At 33.2% G+C, this 24,821-nt stretch overlaps 1 protein-coding gene across 1 annotated transcript in view; it reads left to right on the forward strand.

Moving 5' to 3' along the window:
- Nucleotides 1–2,450: 2,450 nt before the first annotated feature.
- Nucleotides 2,451–24,821, forward strand: part of LOC127168428 (transmembrane channel-like protein 3) — a 31,062-nt gene continuing 8,691 nt past the window's right edge. The window contains exons 1-17 of the mRNA XM_051115286.1: nucleotides 2,451–2,758; nucleotides 3,621–3,767; nucleotides 5,224–5,299; nucleotides 6,873–6,954; nucleotides 7,262–7,368; nucleotides 7,750–7,848; nucleotides 7,996–8,138; nucleotides 10,575–10,722; nucleotides 11,845–11,888; nucleotides 15,076–15,223; nucleotides 15,834–15,943; nucleotides 16,046–16,124; nucleotides 16,768–17,049; nucleotides 18,852–18,980; nucleotides 20,935–21,002; nucleotides 21,841–21,969; nucleotides 23,802–23,912. Coding sequence (XP_050971243.1) covers nucleotides 2,643–2,758; nucleotides 3,621–3,767; nucleotides 5,224–5,299; nucleotides 6,873–6,954; nucleotides 7,262–7,368; nucleotides 7,750–7,848; nucleotides 7,996–8,138; nucleotides 10,575–10,722; nucleotides 11,845–11,888; nucleotides 15,076–15,223; nucleotides 15,834–15,943; nucleotides 16,046–16,124; nucleotides 16,768–17,049; nucleotides 18,852–18,980; nucleotides 20,935–21,002; nucleotides 21,841–21,969; nucleotides 23,802–23,912 — 2,018 coding nt within the window. The 5' untranslated portion in view covers nucleotides 2,451–2,642. The remainder of the gene's footprint in view (nucleotides 2,759–3,620; nucleotides 3,768–5,223; nucleotides 5,300–6,872; nucleotides 6,955–7,261; nucleotides 7,369–7,749; nucleotides 7,849–7,995; nucleotides 8,139–10,574; nucleotides 10,723–11,844; nucleotides 11,889–15,075; nucleotides 15,224–15,833; nucleotides 15,944–16,045; nucleotides 16,125–16,767; nucleotides 17,050–18,851; nucleotides 18,981–20,934; nucleotides 21,003–21,840; nucleotides 21,970–23,801; nucleotides 23,913–24,821) is intronic.

The following is a 24,821-nucleotide window of genomic DNA, read 5'->3' on the forward strand; positions in this document are numbered from 1 at the left end:
GCAATGCAGCAAGATTTCTCAAAAATGGCTTAACACACTTTTTAAAAAAAAAATTCACTATACATGCAAAACAAGTTAAATGTATGGAAGGCCATTTCCGCCACAGAATAAAATAATAAAATAGGCAGTTACGGCTTTTTATCTCTCAATACTGACTTTGTTTCTTGCTAGTGCTGTCAAACGATTAATCGCGATTAATCCAAAATAAAAGTTTTTGTTTACATAATAAATGTGTGTGTGTGTGTGTGTGTGTGTGTGTGTGTGTACTGTGTATATGTATTATGTATATATAAATACACGTGCAATGTATATATTTAAGAAAAATATTTTGTCTTCATATATTAAATGTATTTATATTAGGGCTGTCAAAAGATTAATCGCAATTAATCGCATTCAAAATAAAAGTTTATGTTTACATACTATGTGTGTGTGCACTGTATATATTTATTATGTATATATGAATACGCATACATGTATATATTTATATATATACACATGTATGTGTGAGTATTTATATATACATAATAAATATAGACATATATGTAAATATAAAATTTTATTTTGGATGTGATTAATCACGACTAATTGTTAGACAGTCCTAATTTATATATAGTATAACTTATATGAATATAAATATAAACATGGAAAAAATACATGTAAATATTTTTTTAAATATATGCTATATGTGTGTGTATTCATATATAAATATATGCAGTACAAACACATATATTATGTAAATAACTTTTATTTTGAATGCGATTAATCGTGATTAATCATTTGACAGCACTATTTCTTGCACTTATTTATTTATTTATTTTACTTTCATGGTGATGTAAAGTCAGAATTGAGACCGAATTTCAAGTTTCTCACAATTCTGACATTGTTTCTCTTAATAGTTAGTTTGCACCTCACAATTCAATTTTTTTTTTTTTTTGGAACAAAAAAACAGAATTCAGAAAAACTTGAAATTGTGATTAAAAAAAAAATCCAAGAGTTTCCATCTTGCAATTCTGTCTTTATTTCTCTGAATTCTTTTTTTTTCCACCAAGGAAAAATAAATAAATAAATAAGATAATTGTGACTTTTTATCCCACATTTGTGAAATATAAACTTGCAATTGCAAGATAAAAAGTCACAATTATCTTCTTTTTTTTTTTCATTGGTGTTTTTTTTCTTGCATCTTGCTTCCTTATGTTCGTGCAAGAATTTCAAGAGATTGTAAGGAGATTTTCAGTTATGAGAACTGTAGTATTATAATAATCAGCAAAACAAAATGGTGTTATATTGCAATGTTGTGAAATTTATTGGACAGGATTCTTAAACTGTATAAAATGTTTATCATTTCCTGGTTAATATTGGTGGATGAATTCAAGTTGTAATTTTTATTATTATTTATTTATTTTTTGTTGTGTGGGAGCCTGTTTGTTAGGTGACACTTTGGTGTTCTTCTTGGCCCTTTTTTTCCTGGTGTACTCTATAAAGTCTAAATTAGACTTGTGCTTATGGAAGAGTGAAAGTGTTGAGCTGGTGTTACATATGGCACATTATCATATTGAGCTACTATGGCCTTTTTTTCTTCTGCAATTTGGGACATTTATTTTCCTTGTGCGTGACAATGTTGTTTAATTTCAGCGCACTCTAAGGCCACTTTATAAGAAAAACTGGAAATTCGCCCGTGTGTGCCTACTTAAAATTCATTGTGCGTTTTTCATTTATATTATCTGTCTGTTTATTACCGCTCAGACAAAACTCCAGAGTAAATTAACATGATCGATCGTGGCACAGAACACTAACTATTGTCAAGAGAAAAATCGAAAATCTAATATGTATGCAGCTTTCTAGAGGGATTTTAAAAATTGCTTTGAAAATAGACTGATAAAAGGAATAGGAACATTTGTGTTGGTGTACAGTTAAAAAATGACATTTCACACAAGATTTAACATCATCTCATGTGTCTTCTGATTGCGACATTGCAACTTGGATATACATGATCACGAAGGACATTTAAGAGCTACAGCATAGGGGAAGGTTATCATTCAATAATGACTTAAAATATTGAAGTCTTAAAAAAAATACCAAATGGTATTGCGTTGCTTTAAAATATAGCAGGTTATATGAACTGCTGTAATGAACTTCTGTCTGTTTTTGTACCATTTGAGACTTTATAAATCGCCATTTAGTTTTGTCGTATGACAAGTAGAAGCTCAGACATTCTGCTTTTGTGTTTCACAAAAGAAAGAAAAATGTTTGGGTGAGTAAATGAGAATGAATCAATGTAATATTTGGTTGTTAACTAGTGTCTCAATGTATGATGGTTTTTGTGAATTATGAGAATAAGGTTTACATGTTTTCTCTTGTTAGAATCACTTTGTACACAAGTGTATTCAATCATAAGCAGGTTGCAGTTCTTGCGCTGTCCCTTTAAGAAGCCAGTCCAGCTGTCATTGGAGTGATTGCCTGAGCTTAAACTCCTCTGGTGGAGGGGCTTAATGCAGCGTTTCAGAAGGATCCCATCGGGCAGGTGGCACTCCTCGTTCCTGATACCCCCCCCCCAGAGTCCCGTCAGCAACACCGGCACGGGAGAACTCCTACAGATGGGGCACATGCTCACTGAAGACTGCAGAAAGTTTTAAGGCTGGGAAATGAGCGAAATGGCAGAACCAGCAACTATAACTAGACCCCTGATATCCTCCAAGCGACACAAGAGCATAAGGAAGAATTCCAGAAGGATTTATTCCCCATATCAGGATGATAATGGGTAAGTCAGCTTTTCAACCAAATCTAATGGAAATGTTTTTTTTTAACTCTAGGGTACATTAGCCAATTTCACACCTGACACTTGTAGACTATAGCATTCAGTCTCTTAAGCATGCTATTCATTTATTCATTCATTCATTTCATTGGAATATTTATGCACATTATATTATTTTTAAAAGTAAAAGTTCTTAACTTGCTGATTGCAAATAACCAATGTTTAGTTTATAAACTATAAAGAAATTTTATATTTAAAAAAATGTATATAATTCTTGAAAAATCTTGTATATCATATTTTCATAATTTTTGATTTCTGTCATACAAAGAAATTAAAAGATGAATATCCATGTCTTTTACTCGTGTAGAAAATGTGGATCTGTTGCTTTATATACACCGTTCACATTGCTTCACATAAATATAGTATGATTTTGTGGGACCCACACTGCATATAACAAGTTTCATAAGCAAACTAGAGAACAGAAAGTGGCCTTGGTCATCATTTATCATTTTTATATACAACTACATACAATATAAAAGATTATATATACAATTTCAGGGCTCTGAATCCAGTCCACTTTCATCCTTGAAAGTGTGTCTACATATTCTGCAACATCGACATCATTTGCTTCATAATTAATTTCACATTTAATTTTAATATTAATAAAATAAATGTAATAATTATATAGTTTAATTATAATATTACAAATATTAAAAACAAAAAAATAGAATTTATGCATATGTGTATTTTTCTTGTTCTTTTATTAATATGAATTAACAATGTTTTGTTACGTGCTGCACAAATAAGAGTATAATGTTACTACTGTAAGATTCATTGAAGTGATTATTGATCTTTGGTTGTGTTTCAGACCATCTGATGATGAGGATAAGGATGGAGAAAGAGTGGACAGCAATGATCCCGAGGAGTTGTTCCAGAACATTCAGGTTCAGAAGGAAATCATCGCCAACATCCGAACTAAACCCTGGCCGATAAGACGCAAGCTAAAAGTGCTCAAGTAAGACCCCGCCAAGTGTATGTCAGGGAAATGCCATCAGAATTTCTGCACATCCTGTACTGAAATTATTACAGATCATAAAATTGAATAGTTCTCTAGTGGAGCGGTTTAAATAGCATAAGATAAAAAGAATAAAGGATTTATAAGGCCAGAATGTGAGCGTAAATGTGAATGTGCAGGTAAAATGTGCTGTAAAGGTATTTTTGAGCTGACGCCGGTGTTTGTACAGCAGTTGACATGACTGTTCGTAAGTTAGATTCATTACATAAATGAGAGAATGAAAAGAACTAAACATTATTTCTGTCTGAAATGATTCCCCATTTCTGCCATTAGCCTACTTAGAAACAGCTTACGAAAATGTTTGAAACCGATGATAATGGCTTAGGAAAGCATCCTCGCATTAAACCCGTAAGGTAAATAACAATTAACTTTCAGTGCTTGAAAGCGACCGCCATATTTACAACATGATGCTTGGAGAACAAACTAAATTGGCTGAGTAATTGTTTCATTAGCCTGGCCAGCAGTTTCTCATTTTACTGGGTACCAATTGCTGCGGCTTCTTTGGGCGAGGGTCATGGATGCACAAATCTACCCGTTGTGTATTATCGGGCTTAAAAAGAGCAAGCAAACAGTGTAGCAAGCAGATATTGTGAAAGTATGCACCTTTTAATGTCTGAAATATAATGTGTGGCTTGTTGATTCGTACTTGTTGATCCCAATGAAAAGAAAAGATGGTTCATATTTACATATGAAGCAAAGTGTATGTCTCATGTTTCTTTTCATAATTGTTTTCACTATTTAATCATCTGTTTGCTTTTTAAGTGAACACAAAAACATGCATATAAATATATGTAATGTATAAATGTATAACAATATTGAATACATAAATATAGATATATAAAATAATGTTTAAAATAGATTAAGAAATCACAAATGGTGCATTTGTACAATATTTTAGGTTCTATGTAATATAGACTTTCATAATTAATTTGTTAAAATTTTTGCATCCACCCTAATGTCCAAAGATGATGTTTGTCCAACTGACAACACATTGATCTGTGACGTTTCTTAAAATAACTGCCTGATGGTGCATGGAAAAGATACATGCTCCATTTTACAGCTGTCCTCATCATCTTTGGGTGAGCACTCATGATTACATACACCCACCCACCCCCCCCCAAATCAATTTGCCATCTGTATGTGTTTGATTCCTCTATTATGTTGTCATTGAATTTTATGGCCTAATTTTGCTGTTGCTGGTTTGTTTTTCATTTTTATTAATAAAGAAACCAATGAAGCACCATTTGTAATGGGTAAAACATCTATGAAAAGCAAATATTAACGTGTGCTACTGTTGTGTTCAGGATCACAGAACAGGAAACCCTTCTATTAAAGCCTTCACTATTACCAACAACAGCTGTAAATCCATAACATTGTTTGTATTTTTGTGTTTCAGGCAAGCCAGAGAGGTTGTTCTGAAGTATGAGGGCAGACTGACCAGAACAAGAGGTTACCAGGCAGCCGGAGCAGATGTATGTTCTTTCTTTCTATCTATCTATCTATCTATCTATCTATCTATCTATCTATCTAATTTGTCTTTTTCATATCGTAGCTTCTCTTCAGTTTTTTCATCAGTTCTACGTTTATGTGAGATTCTGGTTAAGGCTGTGCATGTCTCCGCCTCAGCGGCGTTCCTCATCTGCTCACAGACGCTGCACTCAAATTTATGGCCTGTTGTTATAGCCTGGTTTAATTAAAATGTCCAATGGCATTCGCCAAGGCTGCCCATGCACCGTTAAAATTAATTGACTTTTTAGCAAGTGGATTTGATGGTAAATTATTAATTCTGATTATGGCTTTCATGGCAGAATGAAAATCAGATATGCATACACACTGATTTAGCAAAGTTATGTTCTTATATGATCTTACTATTCTTATACTGTACAGGAGAGCTCAGGTCTTACAAGTCTTTCAACACTGCTTGGATTGAATATGTACACTACCAGTCAAATATTTTTGAACAATAAGATTTTTGATGGGGTTTTTTTTTGAAGAAGAAGAAGACTTTTCTGCTCACCAAGCCTGCACTTATTTGATCCAAAGTACAGCAAAAACAGTAAAATTTTGAAATATTTTTACTATTTAAAATAGCTATTTATTTGATTATATTTTAAAATGTAATTTATTCTTGTGATTTAAAAGCTGAATTTGTACTTATTATTATTATTATTGTTGTTGTTGTTGTTGTTGTTGTTGTTGTTGTTGTTGTTGTTGTTGTTGTTGTAAACAATTATTATTATTATTATTATTATTATTATTAAAATGAAAACAGCTGAGTAGAATTTCTTTAGGTTTCTTTGACGAATAGAAAGTTCAGAAGAACAGCAGTTATCTGAACTGGAAGTCTTTTGTAACATTATGAATATCTTTATCACTTTTGATCAATTTAAAGCATCCTTGCTAAATAAAAGTATTAATTTCTATAATTTCATTCCCCTGACAAAGGCAGCAAGCCAAAACGTTTGTTATTTGTTTTTATCTCCTGCTAAAATAAAGAGATTTTTAGAGGGCAGACCTTGAGTAATGTTCAAAAAATAAATAAATAAATAATTATACTCACTCCAGTCTTCTGAATGGTATAGTGTATAATTACAAAAGCTTTTTATTTCAGATAAATGCTGATCTTTGGATCTTTCTATTCATCAAAGAATCCTGAAAAAAAATGTACTCAACTGTTTTAAATATTGATGATTATAAAAAGATGTTTCTTGAACAGCAAATCAGCATGTTAGAATGATTTCTAAAGGATCATGTGACACTGAAAACTGGAGTAATGATGCTGAAAATGTAAAATATTTAAAATATATTGAAATAGAAAACAGTTATTTTAAATAGTAAAAATATTTCAGAATGTTACTGTTTTTGCTGTACTTCGGATTAAATGCATGTTTTGTGAGCAGAAGAGAATTAAAAAAAAAACATCAAAAATCATTATCTTTTGACTGGTAGTGTATTTATTTGTCAGTTTTTCTGTCTACAAGCTATACTAATCTAATGTTTAATATTATCTATCTGTTTCTTTTCTTTTTTTGTAAATGTTTGCAGTTGCTGAAGAAGATTTCAAGAGTCTTATATAACATTGTTGTCTTGTTCATTCCCTGGGAGATGAGGATTAAAAAGATTGAAAGTTAGTATCTTGACACACTATGTGTTTAATTTGTTTGCATTTGCATAAAGAAAAACATTGTTTGCTCACATGACTTTTCATGAATGATAAACTAGCTCTGATATGATAAATATGCATATTCTCTGTAAAAATATATCAGGTAAGATAAAAATTCAGTGTGGGAAGTATCCAATTTACCTAGAGTGATTAAAGTCAAAAATATAATTTAATTAAACTCAATCAATATAATCTCATACACAAAGTATTTTAAGGGTCAGATCATGTCAAAATAACTCCATTAAATGTACACTGTATGCTGTTTTTGAAGGTCACTTTGGATCAGGTGTGGCCTCTTATTTCATATTCCTGCGATGGCTATTTGGGATTAATATAGTTCTCACTATTATGACTGGGGCCTTTATCGTTCTGCCTGAGGTTAGTATGCACTGCTTCTATTCTTGAAAGTAAATAATAGACTGTATGTTCAGATATGAACACTTATGAATCCAAATGTCATGGCAGTTTAAAGGTGCATTACCTAAGGATCTATTACAAAATTGCACCGTACATGACATTATGCTTCTTTATTCTTACTTCCAAAAGCATGTACAGATATTTAGATGCTGCCATGTGCTCGTACATTATTTGTAGACTACATTTTTTATTAAAACTCAACGAGGTTGTTTTTTAGACCTGGAAATGAAAAATATGGTTAGATTTATTTCACTCCCAGTGCAGAGACACAAAGCAATTTCTGCTCAGGTGTCATCTGGTGTCCTCTATCATTCCCTCTGTCTCTCCAATCTGTCCAATCAGCTCCTGGCTGGCGCTCCGTTCGGTACCACCCGCAGCAAGACCATTCCCAAGGAGCACCTTGCCTCCGCACAAGACCTGGACACCATCTGGTCGCTGGGGGCAAGACTGTTATCTTTCTTTTATTAATGCTTTATCAATATGATGTGCATATTATATGTGCAACCTAGGGGTTTAATTGCAAATAATTTATTTTGGTGCTCAATCTGCTGCTTTGTCAACAGGTTTTGTTTTATGTCTGTATTTCAGGGATATTTGCAATACTCTGTGCTTTTTTACGGCTACTATGGCAATGTGCGTAAAATTGGCAGTGCCGGCTACAGACTACCCTTGGCCTATTTTCTGGTCGGGATGGCCGTTTTTGCCTACAGCTTCATCACTTTGCTAAGAAAGTAATCATTACTTCAAAGACGCTTGGCTTGAAATTGCTGATTAAACTCATTCACATTTATGCATTTGGAGCTATATGTTTTCAATGCATTCAAATTTTTTAGTTCATGTTTCAACTCATGACTTTAACACATTTATGTGCTAAAATAACAGTTATGGTCTGTTTCAGTTAAAGTTGGCTTACCTAAGATCGCAATAGGGTCTGGCTGCAGACATGCACCTGCACTCTCAGACGCCTGCACTTCCCCAAGTGACGTCATTTGCAGTCTATTTTATTTTTTACTTTATTTTATATATTTATTATTTTTTCAATCGAATCTCTCTACATTTTACAACAGTAGCCAGGTGGTGAAGACAGGAAAAAAGAATCTAAATTACAATGTCTCTCGCAATCGCCACCTGCACACTCAGCTACCTGCGACGTCACTTGCAATCCACACAAATCATGTGTGTTGCCGGTGGAGACGACGCTGTGGTGGTTACAGCTAATTTAGCATAACATACAGGGTCCTGCAAGTTATCTGTAGGAGATAAAAACAAGACCCGCAAATCCGTGGCCACAGAACAGCAAGATATGAACGAATATGAATATGAAGCAGAATATGAACAAGAGAATATGAAGTCTCTCGTTAAGTGTTTTCCTCCCATAGACAACCATTAACACTTAATATGGCTTAATGTATTAAGATGCAATTAAAAGATCAAATTCGATATACAGTTTATTAATATAATGTATATGTAGGCTATATAGTGTTTTCCTTCGCAAAACATGGTATAATGTGGCATAACGGATTAAGATGATAAAGACTAAACTAAATATGCTCCTATTCATTATTAAAACAACTACACACAAGCAGGTGAGACCAGAATAAATGCAACGCCGCATACATTCGCGTTTTCCCATAAAGAATAACCTCTTTAGCTGTTTTATATCATTGAGGAAAACGTCTATTTAATGCATTACGCTCTGGGCACGTCTGCTTGCCTATATGGAGCTGGTCCTTTTAATATCACCTAATGCCTTTCTTATGGCACGTTCATATCTGCTGGTATATCGTTTGACAACAGTAAGGTTTATACTGAATTTAGTCTTTATCATCTTAGTCTTTTGCTTAGTTATGCCACATTAAGCGGTTTGCTGGGCAAGTATAAAAGTGAAAGTTTGGCCATTGTGTTCATGGCCATACGCTTGCCTTGAAGTACATTCAATTAATAAACTATATTACAAATTTGATCATTTAATGGCACTTAATGTATCTTAATACATTAAGCCATATCAAGTGTTAGGGAAAAGCTTAACTAGAAACTTTGCGCATTGCGTTCATATTCTGCTGTTCTGTGTCCACGGATTTGCGGGTCTTGTTTTTGTTTCTTACAGATGACTTGCAGGACCCTGTACGTTACGCTATTAAATTAGCTTTAATCGTTTAACGACCTCAGCGTGGTGCAGGGTGGCGATTGCAAGTGGCATTGTAATTTAGTTTCTTTTTTCTTGTCTTCACCACCTGGCTACTGTTGTAAAATGTTGAGAGATTCAATTAAAATATATAAATAAATAAAATAAAGTAAAAATAAAATCGACTGCAAGTGACGTCACTGGAAGTGCAGTTGTCTGAGAGTGCAGGTGCATGTCTGCAGTCAGACCCTTCTCCAAGATCTAGTGAATTTTAGTGACCATTTAGCAACCCTGCTGAAAATATATCTGCTGAAAAAGTGTAGTTTTACTAAGTAAATGACATCTAAAAAGAAATCTACTCCTTTGTAAATGCTGATTTAAAAGAAAAGAGTTTACTTAAAAATGGAAATTCTGTCATTATTTATTTACCTTCATTGATTGGACTACATTTATGGTGCTTTTTTTTTTTTTAAACCCTTGTGCTTTGCTGAACAGTTTATTGTCACCAAAACTTGGATTCAATGTTTTTATCAACTTGTTTTCTTTAAATTAGCACAGGTTTTGTATTTCTTTTTGCAACAGTCTGATTGGTCGTAATCCTCAGTGATCTGAGCTAATGCGTGAGTGTAAAAAGCATTATTTGTGGATAATTTGGGTAATGTTCACTCAAAAAAACTAAGGTGCATGCGCTCAGATCAGTGAGGCCTATAATCATCTTAAACCTGTGCTAATTGAAAGAAAACAAGTTGATAGAAAGATTGAATCCAAGATTTGGTAATAATATAGCATATCAAGAAAATTTGTATGTCTGTCATTTTTGGCAGGGGATGCCAAAAATGTAACAAGGTGGGAAAATACATCCCCAAAAAGGACAAAAAATCAAATTTTGAGCGAAATGCGAAGTCAGTAAATTTTAGTCTAATATAATAACATGAAGTAGCATTTCAAGATTCTCTCCAGGTCAAAATGAACAGTCATGGTCACTAAGAACTTTGCTGTTTCTTTAGAACAAGCTCAATTTGTGTCGTGTTGTTTTTGTCAGAATGGCTAAGAACTCCCGCACAAGTTTAGCCGGTGCCTCTGATGAGAATTTCACCTTCTGCTGGCGCGTCTTCTGTGCATGGGACTACCTGATTGGGAACCCAGAGGCGGCCGAGAGTAAAGGGGCGGCCATCGTCAATAGCATCAGAGTGAGCATCTCCTACATCCAACAGACCCAAATAAACAATCTGTTTTAACAAGCTTAATTCAATTCTCAATGATCATCATTTCATCATTGCCTATGCAGGAGGTTTATGTTCCGGTATTATTGCTGATTTCTCCAAGGAAACATTATTTGAATCTCATCAGTGTCATGTTGAATTCCAGATATCCCTTTGGAGTATCATTCAGTTTGTTCATATAAAAATTGCACTTGTTGCATGCTTTCAAAAGGGCAAAAGCTCTGATTTCACTGAAATGTATGTGATAACCATATATTAGTCAGGGCAATCAACTGGTAAAAACGCCAATATTACGAGAGTAAATATCATTCATAGTGAGTGAATGAAACGAATGAATGAAATACATTCATAGTTTGCATTTTCGATCATTACCCAAAATATTTGTCATTTTCTGTCTGTCTTTTTTTTATGACAGTACGAAATTACCATAATTTATTGAAGTAACACCAACTAATAATACCTGTTTCTACACTGTAAAAGGTTTTCACCAGTTTCAACTTAAGTTTAGCAGCTGCCTTAATTTTAAGCTAAATTAACTTATTTTTTTTTATCATTTTAACTCATTGTTGAGTTAAAATGACTTGTAGTTTTAAGTTTAACTTAAAAGTTTAAGTTAGATGCTGAACTTTTACATTAAAACTGATGAATTTTTTTTACAGTGTATGTGGCAAATTTAATTAATATTTTGAGTGTTTTTATTTGTATTTTGGATGCTAACCAGTATTATTTTAGTATCATTGAGATATTATTATGATTTTTTTTAAATATTTGAATCTTTTTTTTTCATTTTAATTTTAGTTTAAGTTTAAGTACATTTTTGTTGTGTTTCTGTCATTTTTAGTAGTTTTTTGTTTTTCTTGTATATACATCTTTGTTTTTTTTATTAAATCCAGTTTTAGTTATTTTAGTGCATCAAGTTAAAAAAGATTAAAATGAAAAATGTTGCTTTATTTCAAGTAATGAAAAATATTTTTCATGGTTTTAATTTTTTAAAACTAAAACTAGTTTTAGTAAAACTAGTTTTTAGTTTTTAGTTACTATAGTAACCCTGAGGCTAAATAACCAAAATCTTTTGCTTCTGTTTTTTAGGAGGCCATTGTAGAAGAGCAAGAGAAGAAGAAAGACACAAGCCTGCAAGTTTTCCTCTTTATTTGTGTTTCCATTATCACCTCAGCATAACCCTAAGTGCTGACTAAGTGTTTTCTCCAAACTCTCTCAAAAGTGCATGTTTAACAAAACTGTCTTTTGAGGGAGGGAATGATCGTATCAGTAAGTGACTTACAGTGATGTGCTGTTTCTCTCTATCTGAGGCTGTTGTCACAGCGCCTGTAATGCTGCCTCAGACCGCTCTGATTTATACATCTCCTCCCCGTCCAATGCAATCGCAGCAGAACATGCGAAACGGAAAACATCCCGCCGTATTTTATACAAACTGCCTTTTACTGCGGGCGGATGACTGCACCTAAATCGCCAGCAGACCTGCACACACATTAAAGCAGATTAATATGTTATGGGAATGCGACACCCGTGCACACAGGGTTATGCTAACCTTTGTACAGTATCTCTAGATAATTATAACTGAAACGTATGTGGCTGAATCTAATGAGAACAGGACACATTTCACCCTAAAATCAAAAGATTGCAAGAAGAAATAAGTTTAGGAGGGTTTCTGTGGGTCTTAAAAGGTGTTAATTCACTCTTCCTCAAGTGAAGTTGTTAAATAGGTAGCATAAAGTCTTCAATTCAAGTTTAAGACTTCCAAATATGAAAATCTTTCTCTGTATTTTTTTTGTTTCACAATACAAATATCTAAACATCCTTGAATCAAGATTTACATTTACTTCAGATGCGAAATGAGGATATTAGGTTTTCTGAGAAATTAAGTTTATGGTTGGTTTTATTCTAATGCTTTATAACATGAACAAATATGTTAATGGGACATGAAAATTTGTTTTCCCTTTAAATTAAGTTGATTTTTCTAAGCCCACTGGCTGTTTTAATTATAAACTCATTTTCTAAGAAAGATAAGGTTTTTGCAAGATAACATAAAGAAACATAAAAACATAGAAAGTGTTTCTTATTTTATCTTGCAAAAAGCATGCTATATTAAAGTAATTGTGTATTGCTCACCTGCTTTTGCCTATGATAAAACTTGTCAGGCAGACTAGGAAATGAAGTGCATTAAGTCAGAAAGGGATCATTTATTGACACTGTTCTTGCATTGTTCAGCCAATGCTGATTTTTAGAGCAGTAAGGGGGGAAAAACCCTGTTGTGACACTAGAAATTCTCTTGGACACGTCTTCTGCTGCTTTTATAGTGTGTACAACCTCCCGAACTAGAAACATAATGTCAGGAAAACTTTAATTGGCATAATCTTTTGGGTTTATTGGTCCCTGGCAATGGAGACTGCACACATTAGTCAAGAAGTAAATCAGGATATACTGCAATTTGGTTTTCTTATACTCGGCTGTCAGTAATATTTGTTTCTGACTGGTCTATTACAGCATTATGAAGATATCACTAAGTTACCTACAGTGTCCTCCACAAATATTGGCACCCTTGGTAAATATGAGCAAAGGCAGCTGTGGAAATAAATCTGCATTGTTTATCATTTTGATCTTTCATTCAAAAATATTTACAAAATTCTAATCTTTCATTGAAGTAGACAGATAAAAAGTGGGGGGAAAATCTCATTATGAAATAAATGTTTTTCTTTAGTTCACATTGGTCACAATTATTGGCACCCAATTATTGCAAAATCCTTTTCCCAAGATAACAGCTCTGAATTTTCTCCTGTAATCCCTGGTGAGTTTGGAGAACACCTAACAAGAGATCAGAGACCATTCCTTCATACAGAATCTCTCCAGATCCTTCAGATTCCCAGTTCCATGTTGGTTCTTCTCCTCTTCAGTTCACCCCACTCATTTTCTAAAGGGTTCAGGTCAGGGAACTGGGACGGCCATGACAGAAGCTTCATTTTGTCCTCATTGACACATTTTTGTGTTTGTTTTGGATCATTGTCCTGATGGAATATCTAAACACGGCCCATTATACGATTTCTAACAGTGGCAGTCAGGTTTAGATTTTTTTTTCTCTCTTAGTATTTGATAGAATCCATGATGTCATGTATCTAAACAAGATGTCCAAGATCTCTGGCCCACAACATTAAAGATCCAGCAGTTTATTTAAATGTGGACATGGGGTACTTTTTATCCCTGTTTGGACCAAACCCATAAACCCATCTTGAGTGTTTGCTGCCAAAAAGCTCTTTAAGTTTCATCTGACCATAGAAGCCAGTCCCGTTTGAAGTTCTAGTCGTATCTGACAACTAAATAGGCTGGTGTTTTTGGATGAGCGAGCAGGATTTCTCTTGAAACCAACTAAACAACGTTTTATTTTTTTAAACAATTTTTTTTTTTTTTTTTTTTTTTTTTTTTTTTTTTTTTTTTTGGTTTGTTTTTTGTTTTTAAGGCTTTCTGGCCCCAAGACTCAACTGCTGTAATCCTTGGAGAGTCTTTGGCCACTGAAAGTCTCCTCCTCACCATCCATCATGACGATATAGACACACGTCCTCTTTTTGGCAGATTTGTAACATCTTTAGTTGATTGGAAGTTCTTAATTATTGCCCTGTTGGTGGAAATGGGGATTTTCAATGCTTTAGCTCCTTTCTCACAGCCACTTTCTATTTTGTGAAGCTCCGCAATTTGTTCTGCACATCAGAACTATATTCTTTGGTTTTACTCCTTGTGATGGACAATTAAGGGAATTTGGCCTATGTGTTCCTCATATTTAAAATCCTGTGCAACGGGAAGTTATGGCTGGACAGTTTCATGCTCCCAGCTCCACCCTGGTGTGCTAAAAAAATGTAAATATGAATGGGAATATATTTCACTCTTTCTAGGGGTGCCAATAATTGTGACCAACGTGAACTAGAGAAAAACATTTATTTCATAATGAGATTTTCCCCCAAATTTCCATTGTGTTTTACTTCAGTGAAAGGTTAGAATTTTGTGAATTTTTTGAATGAAAGATCAAAAGGATAAACAATGCAGTTTTATTTCCACAGCTGCCTTTGCTCATATTTACCAAGGGTGCCAGTATTTGTGGAGGGCACTGTACATAGTGGTATCTTCATGTTTCTCAAATCACTCAATTTTGAGTGAAAAATTGATGGTTCATGTTAATTTATTTGAAAGTAGCCGTGTAAGGGGGTTAATGTACAGTTGGCTGTTCATCATCTTTAAACACATTCCTTTCAGGATGATACAGGATCAGATGTTTGTAGGAGTATCTGACTGTGTTGTTTTCTATCCCAACAGAGCTGTACTGATCAGTTTGCGAATTCTGGCAAACATTCTGGTGCTGCTTTCTCTGACCGGCAGCATCTATATCATCTACTTTGTGGTGGATCGTTCTCAGAAACTGGAGCAGGAGAAACCTGAGCTAACACTCTGGGAGAAAAACGAGGTATACTGGGAATTTTTATGTTGTTTTATGCATTGTCTGCAAGTGTACATAAGTACATGAATACTTCACAAAATATTTATTCTTGACCTAGAGGTTACACAAGTTTTCTGCTTCTCCTCCTCCTTCTTTTTCTTCTTTCATGTGTTTTTGCTCTGCATCCCAATGAGACTACTTGTACTTTTTCTTCACAAAAAGAGTAAATAGTTTTAGGGCATAGTACATTTATGTTGCATTTAAAATATAGTGAGCAAACATATGGTTTAAAAAGGTACATAAGTACATTTATGATGTATTTAAAAGATAATGATCAAACATATGTTTAAAAAAGTTCATAATGTTGTTACAGATTAAATATAATGTCAATACCATTTTTTTTATTTGGTTAGACATTGATTATTACTCACTCAAACCCCTTTCTCTGCTTTCGCCTGTCTTGGATATCTGCCGTGTTTGTAGTTTAACACTTTTTATATGAGTTTGTAGTTATAATCGAATCCTTGTCTAATGTGCAATGGATTGTCGGCAATATTAGCCATTAGATCCATTAGTGGTGTGCATCTGAGGAGGATGAGTGAGGTCGTACTGTATATGTATTGGGTTTCTTCATCAGGTGAGTGTGGTGGTGTCCCTCATCACAATGATTGCGCCTTCAGCCTTTGAGTTAGTGGCTCAACTGGAGATGTACCACCCAAGAACGAGTCTCCGTTTCCAGCTTGCCAGGTCAGAAAATCACTATTTGAACACTGTTGTTGCTTTGCTTTGGCTCCACCTTTTTATATCTTGTTTCTTAAAGGAAAATATGTGGTGTTGTTTTTTGTCTAGAGTTCTGGTGCTGTACCTTGGAAACCTCTACAGTTTGATTATTGCCCTCCTGGATAAAGTCAACAGTATGAGCTCTGCTGTGAGTCATTTTCATCCTTATTTAATCCTCACCCTTTTCTCTCTCACTGCACGATTTATTGAAATACAACTGAAATTGCAATTGAATTTATCTAATTATTATCTATTTTTTATATATACAGTAGTCAACATTTGAAGTGGATCAAAAAAAGTTAATCAAAGTTGTCCCAAGACAAGAATGGGTATTGTTTTGGTTTTAGGACAACTTTTATGAAAGGCTTGGATCCACTTCAAATGTTGACTACTGTATATATATTTTTTATATATAAATTTTTTTTTTTAAAGTGATATTGATATGTAATCACAATTTTGTGCACAATTGTGGAGCCCTACACACAAGCTAACACAGCAAATCTGGACTTTTATTATTGCATTCACAATTTTCATTAAAAAAAAAATTGCTTTTAGGTTTTTTTTTGTTTGTTTTTTTTTTTGCAGCCCTACTTTTCTCTGATGCATTGCTCTGCAATAAATATAATATTTTATTGAACAAAGAACATTCATTTAACATCAAACGACTTATTTCTGTGCAATGAAAATATTCAGATATTTACCTCTCTTTAGTAATAAAATTAATTTCTGTAAAAATTCAATTTAACATTTAAAACAAAAAATCATAAAGCATACGTTTTAAATAATTCCAGCTTCCTGTGAGTCCAGGAAACGTGTCTGACTCAACATCTTACCTAGCGACGATTTCCCAGCCTACTGAGGACAACCTGTCCACCATTGTCCCGGATATCGCAGAGCAGAGGAACAGTACACTGACCATGACTCTTCTAGACCTCAACAACAGCATGACCACCATCAAGAGCACCATATCCTCCGGACAGCCAATGAGAATGCAGTCTCTGCTAAACCAGACTGTCGTCTATTACAACACCAGATCACAGCAGGACCCCTGCTGGGAAACATATGTCGGCCAGGTACTCGTTCACATAGAAATCATTGCTCTCTGTTCTAGATTTGGCTTATCAGGGCTTTCCTGGTCTCCACACCTGACTGGAGGATACAAATGAGCTCTTCATAGGTGTTAGCTATAGAATTACACACAGCACATTTATTTAGTTCACTGCCGCTTGGTCTTAAATTGAAACTTGAAAACAAAATTGAGCCTGTTTTTATTTCAATTCTGTTTTTTTATTTGGCACAAAGCATCATTGTTATACCAAGTAAACAAAATGTTTTCATAGTTTTTGTTCCAGTCAATTCCTCATATATAAAATATAGTTTTCCACTCTGAAAATATGACCAGGCAAAATTAAGCTCTTAAAAAATATCTCACAAAATGTAGTTATGTACACTACTGTTCAAAAGTTAAGATTTTATTTTTTTTTTTAAGTCTCTTATGCTCATCAAGGCTGCATTTATTTTATTAAAAATTCAGTAAAAACAGTAATATTGTAAAATATTGTTGCAATTTCAAATAACTGTTTTAAATATGAATATATTATAAAATGTAATTTCTTCCTGTGATGCAAAGCTGATTTTTTTTTAGCATTATTACTCCAGTCTTCAATGTCACGTGATCCTTCAGAAATCATTTTATATGCTGATTTGTATATTGTTACTAATGTTAAAAACAGTTGCATTTTATAGAATTCTATAGAATTCTTTGAAGAATAGAAAGTTCAAAAGCATTTATTTGATAAAGTAATCTCTTAAATAATTTAATCTTTAATATAAGATTAGTTTAGTTTAATTTGATTAGTTTAGATTAGTTTAATTTGTCCTTGCTGAATAAAAGTATTAATTTCTTTCCAAAAAATAACATTTTACTTCCAAAAAATCCAATAAAATCTTAAAATGTTATGTAAGTCACAGCTAAAAAATTCTGAATTTCATTGCATTAGATACAAAATCTGAAACAATATATAACATGTAAAAATATATAAAAGTGTCATCTGCAAACAAGTAGTGACACTTTTATTGTTTTATCACTTTTATTTTATTTTATATATATATATATATATATTTTTTTTTTTTTTTTTTTTTAACCAACTGGTCTTAAAGTAACGTTTTTTTCATGGCTGTGTGAAGTCAGTTCCCTTAAAATTAAAATTTAATTAAATTTTATGAAATTTCCTTAGTTCATAACATTAATAAATGAATATTTACAGTTTGACAACCAGAAAGTGTCCAAGACTTTTTGTCTTTGTTTTAAGCAATACATTTATTGGTTCATATGTAGAAACTTAACAAACCTAATGTTTGTGCTATATTTATAAAAATAAATGCCCTTTATTTTGTTTTATATTGCATTTATACATTTTTTTTATTTTTTTTTTTAAGTGTGGCTTAAGTGTCCAAATACGTCTTGGGGCGTCTGTTTAATATACCCAGACACATTTGATAGTGTCTGTGAGATCTATACAGATGCGCTATACAGAGAAGTCAAGCTTAGCATCCTCCAACTTTGGCACAATCTTGCCATTGAATAATCTAATGAAGTATCTCAATTGCAGGCTACATTGTTATTTATTAAAGGCATCATGGTGACAAACAGTGTAAATATGTTTCCCTCTGGAGAAGAGGAATATAGATTGGATACATGGCTTGAAATATCCAGGCTGGCTTTTATTTAATGAAAGTGCTGTCAGCGCTGTCTTTCTCTTGGTTTAAATCCATTGGACTGATTGAGAGTCCTGCTTGGAGATACTTATGGTCTGCGGAGGGGTAAAATCACACACTGCACAAGGAAGGTAAATGCAGGCTGTTGATTTTACAGGAGATGTTAAAGCTCTCCATCATTGATATGATCTTCACGGTGGCAAGTATCCTGCTCATTGATTTCATCCGAGGACTGGTGGTTCGATACTTGAGTGACTGCTGCTGTTGGGACTTGGAGAGCAAGTTTGTAAGTCAGTCACTTCTGTTCAAAAACGCATTTTTTAAACACTATCAATAAGCATGTAGGACTTGGGTCACATTGCACATATTTTGCACTTTTTTACATATTTAAAGGGATAGTTCACACAAATATCCCTTTAAATATATAATGTATAAATATAAAGTGCAAAATAGGTGCAAAGTGTTAACACATTTAGCAACGTTCCAGGTTCAAAATGTTTTCAGACAGGTTTCCCAAACCATTGGTTGTTAGTCGAACAAATGTTTCTATGTCTGGCGGGCCTATAATTTGAGATAGGATAAAGTAATTTACTTTAATAATGAAAACATTACACACATCACTTTTTTAGTTTTTTTTCATCAGCATCTGTGATGTGCTGTTGATTACCAAAGGAATATAATTTTTCTTAAAAAATAACTAATATCTCAGTTTATATAAACAAGCAATGACTGTTATTTATAGTAATGCACTTACAATAGACCCTTGTAAGACCATAGTCTTACAAAATGTTAATTTTGATGTGATTGAAAACATAGATGTAAAATCAGTATATTGGGTTGTATTGTAAAAGTATCTTGATGTCAAACATTTAGTTGATAAAATACTCATTTTAATTTGGTTCAAATTAAATTATGCTGATTTGACTCAAAAGCTGCTGAAAATAATGTGTGCGATTTCACATGGGCCTACTGATATCATTAAAAGCATTATGTTAAAGGAAGTGAATTTATTTAGCATAAGGATAAGGACTCCTTAACTTTATTTGTCAGCTGTACCCCTTAGAAATAAAATGTTTTCTTAACCCTTTAACTGTCACTCCCATTTTTGAACTAGACTTACATTTTTATAATTCATGAATGAAAACATTTTGCAATATGATTTTAATGTACATTTTCCGTGGTAATGCAGTGTCTGATTTTAAAATGCCTTTCAAAGGATGACGAAGAAAGTCTTTTGTGACAAAGGTCAGAACTCATGTTATGATGTAGATTTAGATGTAGACTTTGTGAATTAAATTCCACAGAGGGGACGGTGACAGTTGACGGATTAAGTACTTCCTGAAAATGTTATGTATGTATTTTTCAATAATTTAACCACATACACTACCGTTCAAAAGTTTGGGGTCAGTAAGACTTGTAATAGTCGTTAAAGAAGTCTCTTATGCTCATCAAGGCTGCATTTATTTGATATATATAGAAAAAAATACAGAAAAATATAGAATATAGAAAAAAAAACAGTAATATTGCAAAATGTTTTTACAATATAAAATAATGTTTTTTTTATTTTAACATACTTTAAAATAGAATTTATTCCTGTGATGAAAAGCTGAATTTTTATCAGCTGTTACTCCAGTCTTAAGTGTCACATGATCCTTCAGAAATCATTCTAATATGCAGATTTATTATTAGAATGATCAGTGCTGGATAATATCAACAGTTGTGCTGCCAAATATTTTTTGGAACCTGTGTTTTTTATTTTTTTATTTTTCTTTCTTTAGGATCTTTTCATGAATAACAAGTTTAAAAAGTACAGTGTTTATTCAAAATATAAATATTTTATAACAATGTAAATTATTTATTATTAACTTTTAATAAACTTTTAATTATTAACTTAATACATCCTTGGTGAATAAAAGTATTAATTTCTAAAAAAAAAAAAAAAGAAACAATAAAAATGTACTGACCCCAAACTTTTGAACGGTAGTGTGTGCACATGTTCTCTGTCCTCTAATGTTGATTAATGGTCACATGATATGACCATAAAAATGTACATATATGTTTTAGTAAGTTTCATTTTAAATATTTTATTTAAATGATTTACTTATATTATTTTTGCATTTAAGATGTATTTAATTATTAGCTTTTCATCAATTTGTGAACCCAAACTCCAGTTTGGGAAACCCTGTTCTGTACCATGTATTTATAAATTCCCCTTCTAATTGATTAAATTCCCTTTCCAGCCAGAATATGGTGAATTTAAAATAGCAGAAAATGTTCTTCATCTGATATACAACCAAGGAATGATATGGTAAGTGATGATTCATCAATTTATCAATACATTATCTAAAATATGATTATCAGTATAAAAAGCACGGATTGCAAACTCCTTACCTTTCATTGAGAACTCACCTTTTTGAGATCAAAATAGGTCACCTAATAGTTTTGTATGTCTAATAGGACCGAAAGTCCATGTATACTGTTTCATGAGTGACAATTACCCGAATGCACTAAATTGTTGTGCCAGACTTTGCTATGATTGACAGTGATAACTTGACAAAACCTGACAAAACGATGTGAAAAACAGACCTGTGCATTAGGCTAAGTGATGCAGAGTAAATTCAGAGTAACAAAACTACAACAGCAACAAGCCTGTGTTGTTTAAATATATTTAGCAGTTTCTACAGATAAACCGTATACAACTGTATAGTTAAAAATAATAAAGCCTGTAAAATAAGTGTTTTTTGGGGGGGGTTCAGGGGGTGTGTGTGTCTCTCTCACCTTTTTTTTTTTTTTTTTTTTTTTTTTTTTTTTACCAATGATGAGTTTGCATCTATGAAAAAGAAATGCATCACAATGATTATTTTTACATTTACTCTGACTGCTGTTTATCTGTGATACACAATCCTAATTTAAAATACTATATCTGTCTCTGTGTGTGTGTATTATATATGAGCTTATCTATCTATATCTGCAATAAACTGTGCTGTTCCTGTGGTGCTTCTTTACACAGGTCCTCAATGCTCCGTTGCCCTCCAGCTTCAGACTGTAATCCTACAATAATGACTTGTCTGAAGCTATAGGTGCACAAGCAGAACTCCTTTAAGATGGGAAATAAATCTTTCCGGTGTCTTTGTCTCTCCCTGTAGGATGGGAGCATTCTTTTCTCCCTGTCTGCCCGCCTTTAACGTCCTGAAGCTCATTGGCTTGATGTACCTGCGGAGCTGGGCTGTGCTGACCTGTAATGTTCCCCATCAGCAGGTCTTCAGGGCCTCCAGGTCAGTGAGGCAGAATTAGATCATTGGAGGTTATACATCATTTAGAACTGATCTGAGGTCAGTGATGAAGAATTAGGGCATTAGAGGTTATACGTTCATGTAGAACAGTGATACTCACTAGTATTGTAAAGTTTTGATATAAGAAAATATGAGCAAGAAGTTCAGCTTTGAGAACTTTGTTTTACAAGTGTAGCTGACCTTGGGTAACCTGCCACAATTTGTTTACAACATAAAACCATTAAAATATTGGTATTGGTTGAACTAAAATAAGGATTTGATCAGTGCATTTCCAAGACTGTCATGATTTCCATTTGTTTGTGATTACTGGATAAGGATTTTAACATGCAGTTAAAAGACTGAACTAAAAACAGGAACTGAAAATTACTATACAAATGTATATTCATGATTCATGTATGTCCATGATATTTTTAAATATTAAATTTCCTTAATGTAAAATATTTTATCTATATTCTTTTGAATATTAAATATTTCTCGAATTTCCCTCATATTTCCAGGTTTTGTAATTATTTGTAACAATTAGTTTGTTTGAATTAGCTTGAGTATATAGAAAATGCACACATTCTGATAGAAGGATGCATTTAAATTACTGAAGGACCTTTGTTTGATTCATTTTAATCAAACCCCCTTTAATATTTAATGTTTGCAGTTAACATTTAATATTCAGTGTTTGTAAGTTGCAGCTCTTGGCCTTTGATGTTTTCTACATTTGACACTGCACACTTTTGTAGGCCGTAAGAGGCAGCCTGCCAAAACCTCCTGACAGAGCTGACATCAACACTAAAGCACAAGACCACTTCAAATAAAGGATTGACAGTGGCGGAAAATAATCCATAAATAGATACTTTCAGCATGTCTACGTTTGCACTGCAAGGCTTGCACAGACAATATATGTTGACGCTTATTCAATTTTCATCCCGTCTGTTTACTTTCACTTAAAACTGTGTTGACATTAATACCTCGCCAGGGCGCGTTAGACTGTTGGCACTGTCTTGAATAAAAGCATTTGCCAAATGCATGAATCTAAATGTAAACATCAAATATGTTCTGATTAGCTGGTGAACTGTGCATTTTACATTCAGTTTGAACAGTCAAATAGCTTACTGAAATCGTATAGCATTGGGTTAGCAAACAGAGCTAGTCAAATCCAACCCTTAACTTAAACAGACTTTGACAGGCTTTTGTCAAATATGTTTTGATCATATTACAGTACAACAAAGAACTGTGATTTCTACATCGTTCTTAGTTTAAAAACCTCCCCAGACTATTTCTACATGCTTCCTTTACTGGAAAACAACGAGGAGTGTAAATTCCTCTGACAGTAGTTGCAATATGAAACAATTTTGTTTTTTACGAGCTGTGAGATTAATTTAAAATCAGCCAGCATTCAGTGTATGGATCAGGGAGTCTCTGAACGCTACACTTTTGTTCTCTGCTTGACTGAATTCAAATCCCTCTCATTTTCCAGTGTGGTGAGTACAGCGATAAGAGTGGATACTTCAGTGTGACAAGCGACTGGGTTGGTCAAAGCATCAGTCTCGCTCTCTCTTTCAGATTTATGTAATTGCATCTTCATTGTAGCTTTATCAGGCAGTCGCAGATGTGAGGCGAAACATTACCGTGTAGTCTAAGCGTATTTCATGTTTAGTGATAATGCTGTGTTTTATACGACATAAAGGAGTCGTCACACTGCAGGCGGGGAGTGTGTAACTTATCTGATATTATGAAATGGTCAAATCAGTGTCGTTTCATTGTGTATCTGAGTGAATTCAAGTATATTATGGTTTTTAACTGAAGTTTATTTTATTCTCCAGGTCAAATAACTTCTATCTGGCGATGCTTCTCTTCATGCTTTTCCTGTGTATGTTACCAACCATTTTTGCCATTGTGAGGTACCGGCCGTCTCAGTACTGTGGACCTTTCAGGTAAATAAATCCCTAAATTTAAGATACTGAAATACTTTTCCTTATCCTAGAGATATGCGGAGACACCTGTAAGTAAGCCATTTGCGATTGACAACACTTAAAGGATTAGTTCACTCCAAAATTAAAATTTCCTGATGATTTACCCACCCGATTTTCGAAAGGTAACGCATGACATAGACGGAAATACTGACTCAGTCTTTACAAGTGTGGAGGAGGAGGACCGTTCAAAAGTTGTTGCATGTTAAATGACACATATTTATGTCTTTGTAACAGTTTACTGTTTAATGTTTGGTCCATTTGTATGTGTATCATGGATTTTTAAATCTTTTGAAATCTAGAAGATTTCTCCCACTAGGAAAAAACGTAATTAGTTATGGACGAGCATCACAAAACTATTGCAAGAGGAGTATTTGTAGTTAAAAAGTATATCAAATTGTATTTTTTTTTTTTAAGAAAATGACCAATTATTTTGCTATATAAGACTAGGGCTGGGTGATATGGGCCAAAAATTATCACAATAATTTTTTCATATCAGTTGATATCGATAATTATCATGGTAAATGTCAAATCTAGTTTAAAGTCAGATTTTTGCTCCAAAGTAAAAGTAGTAGAAACCAGACCATTAATTTTCCTTAACAAAATAAATATCTAAATAGAAAAATTAATTTCTGCATGTTCTAATGAGTTATATTGTTTCAAATCAAGAAACAGGTTTGGGTTGTCTGATAATGATAATGTTGATAATAATATTAATAATAATAATATCAGTTTCTCTGTCTCTTAGAAATGCACATTTGATAGTAGCTTGAGGATGCAGAGGTAATTTTTTGTTCATTGAATTTTAGCGTTTTCTGTTCATATTCAGGGCTTACCTGCTTCCCTATATTTACAATGTATTAAACTGTATAC

The sequence above is a fragment of the Labeo rohita genome, chromosome 7, assembly GCF_022985175.1.
Source record: "Labeo rohita strain BAU-BD-2019 chromosome 7, IGBB_LRoh.1.0, whole genome shotgun sequence".
Classification (NCBI taxonomy): Eukaryota; Metazoa; Chordata; class Actinopteri; order Cypriniformes; family Cyprinidae; genus Labeo; species Labeo rohita.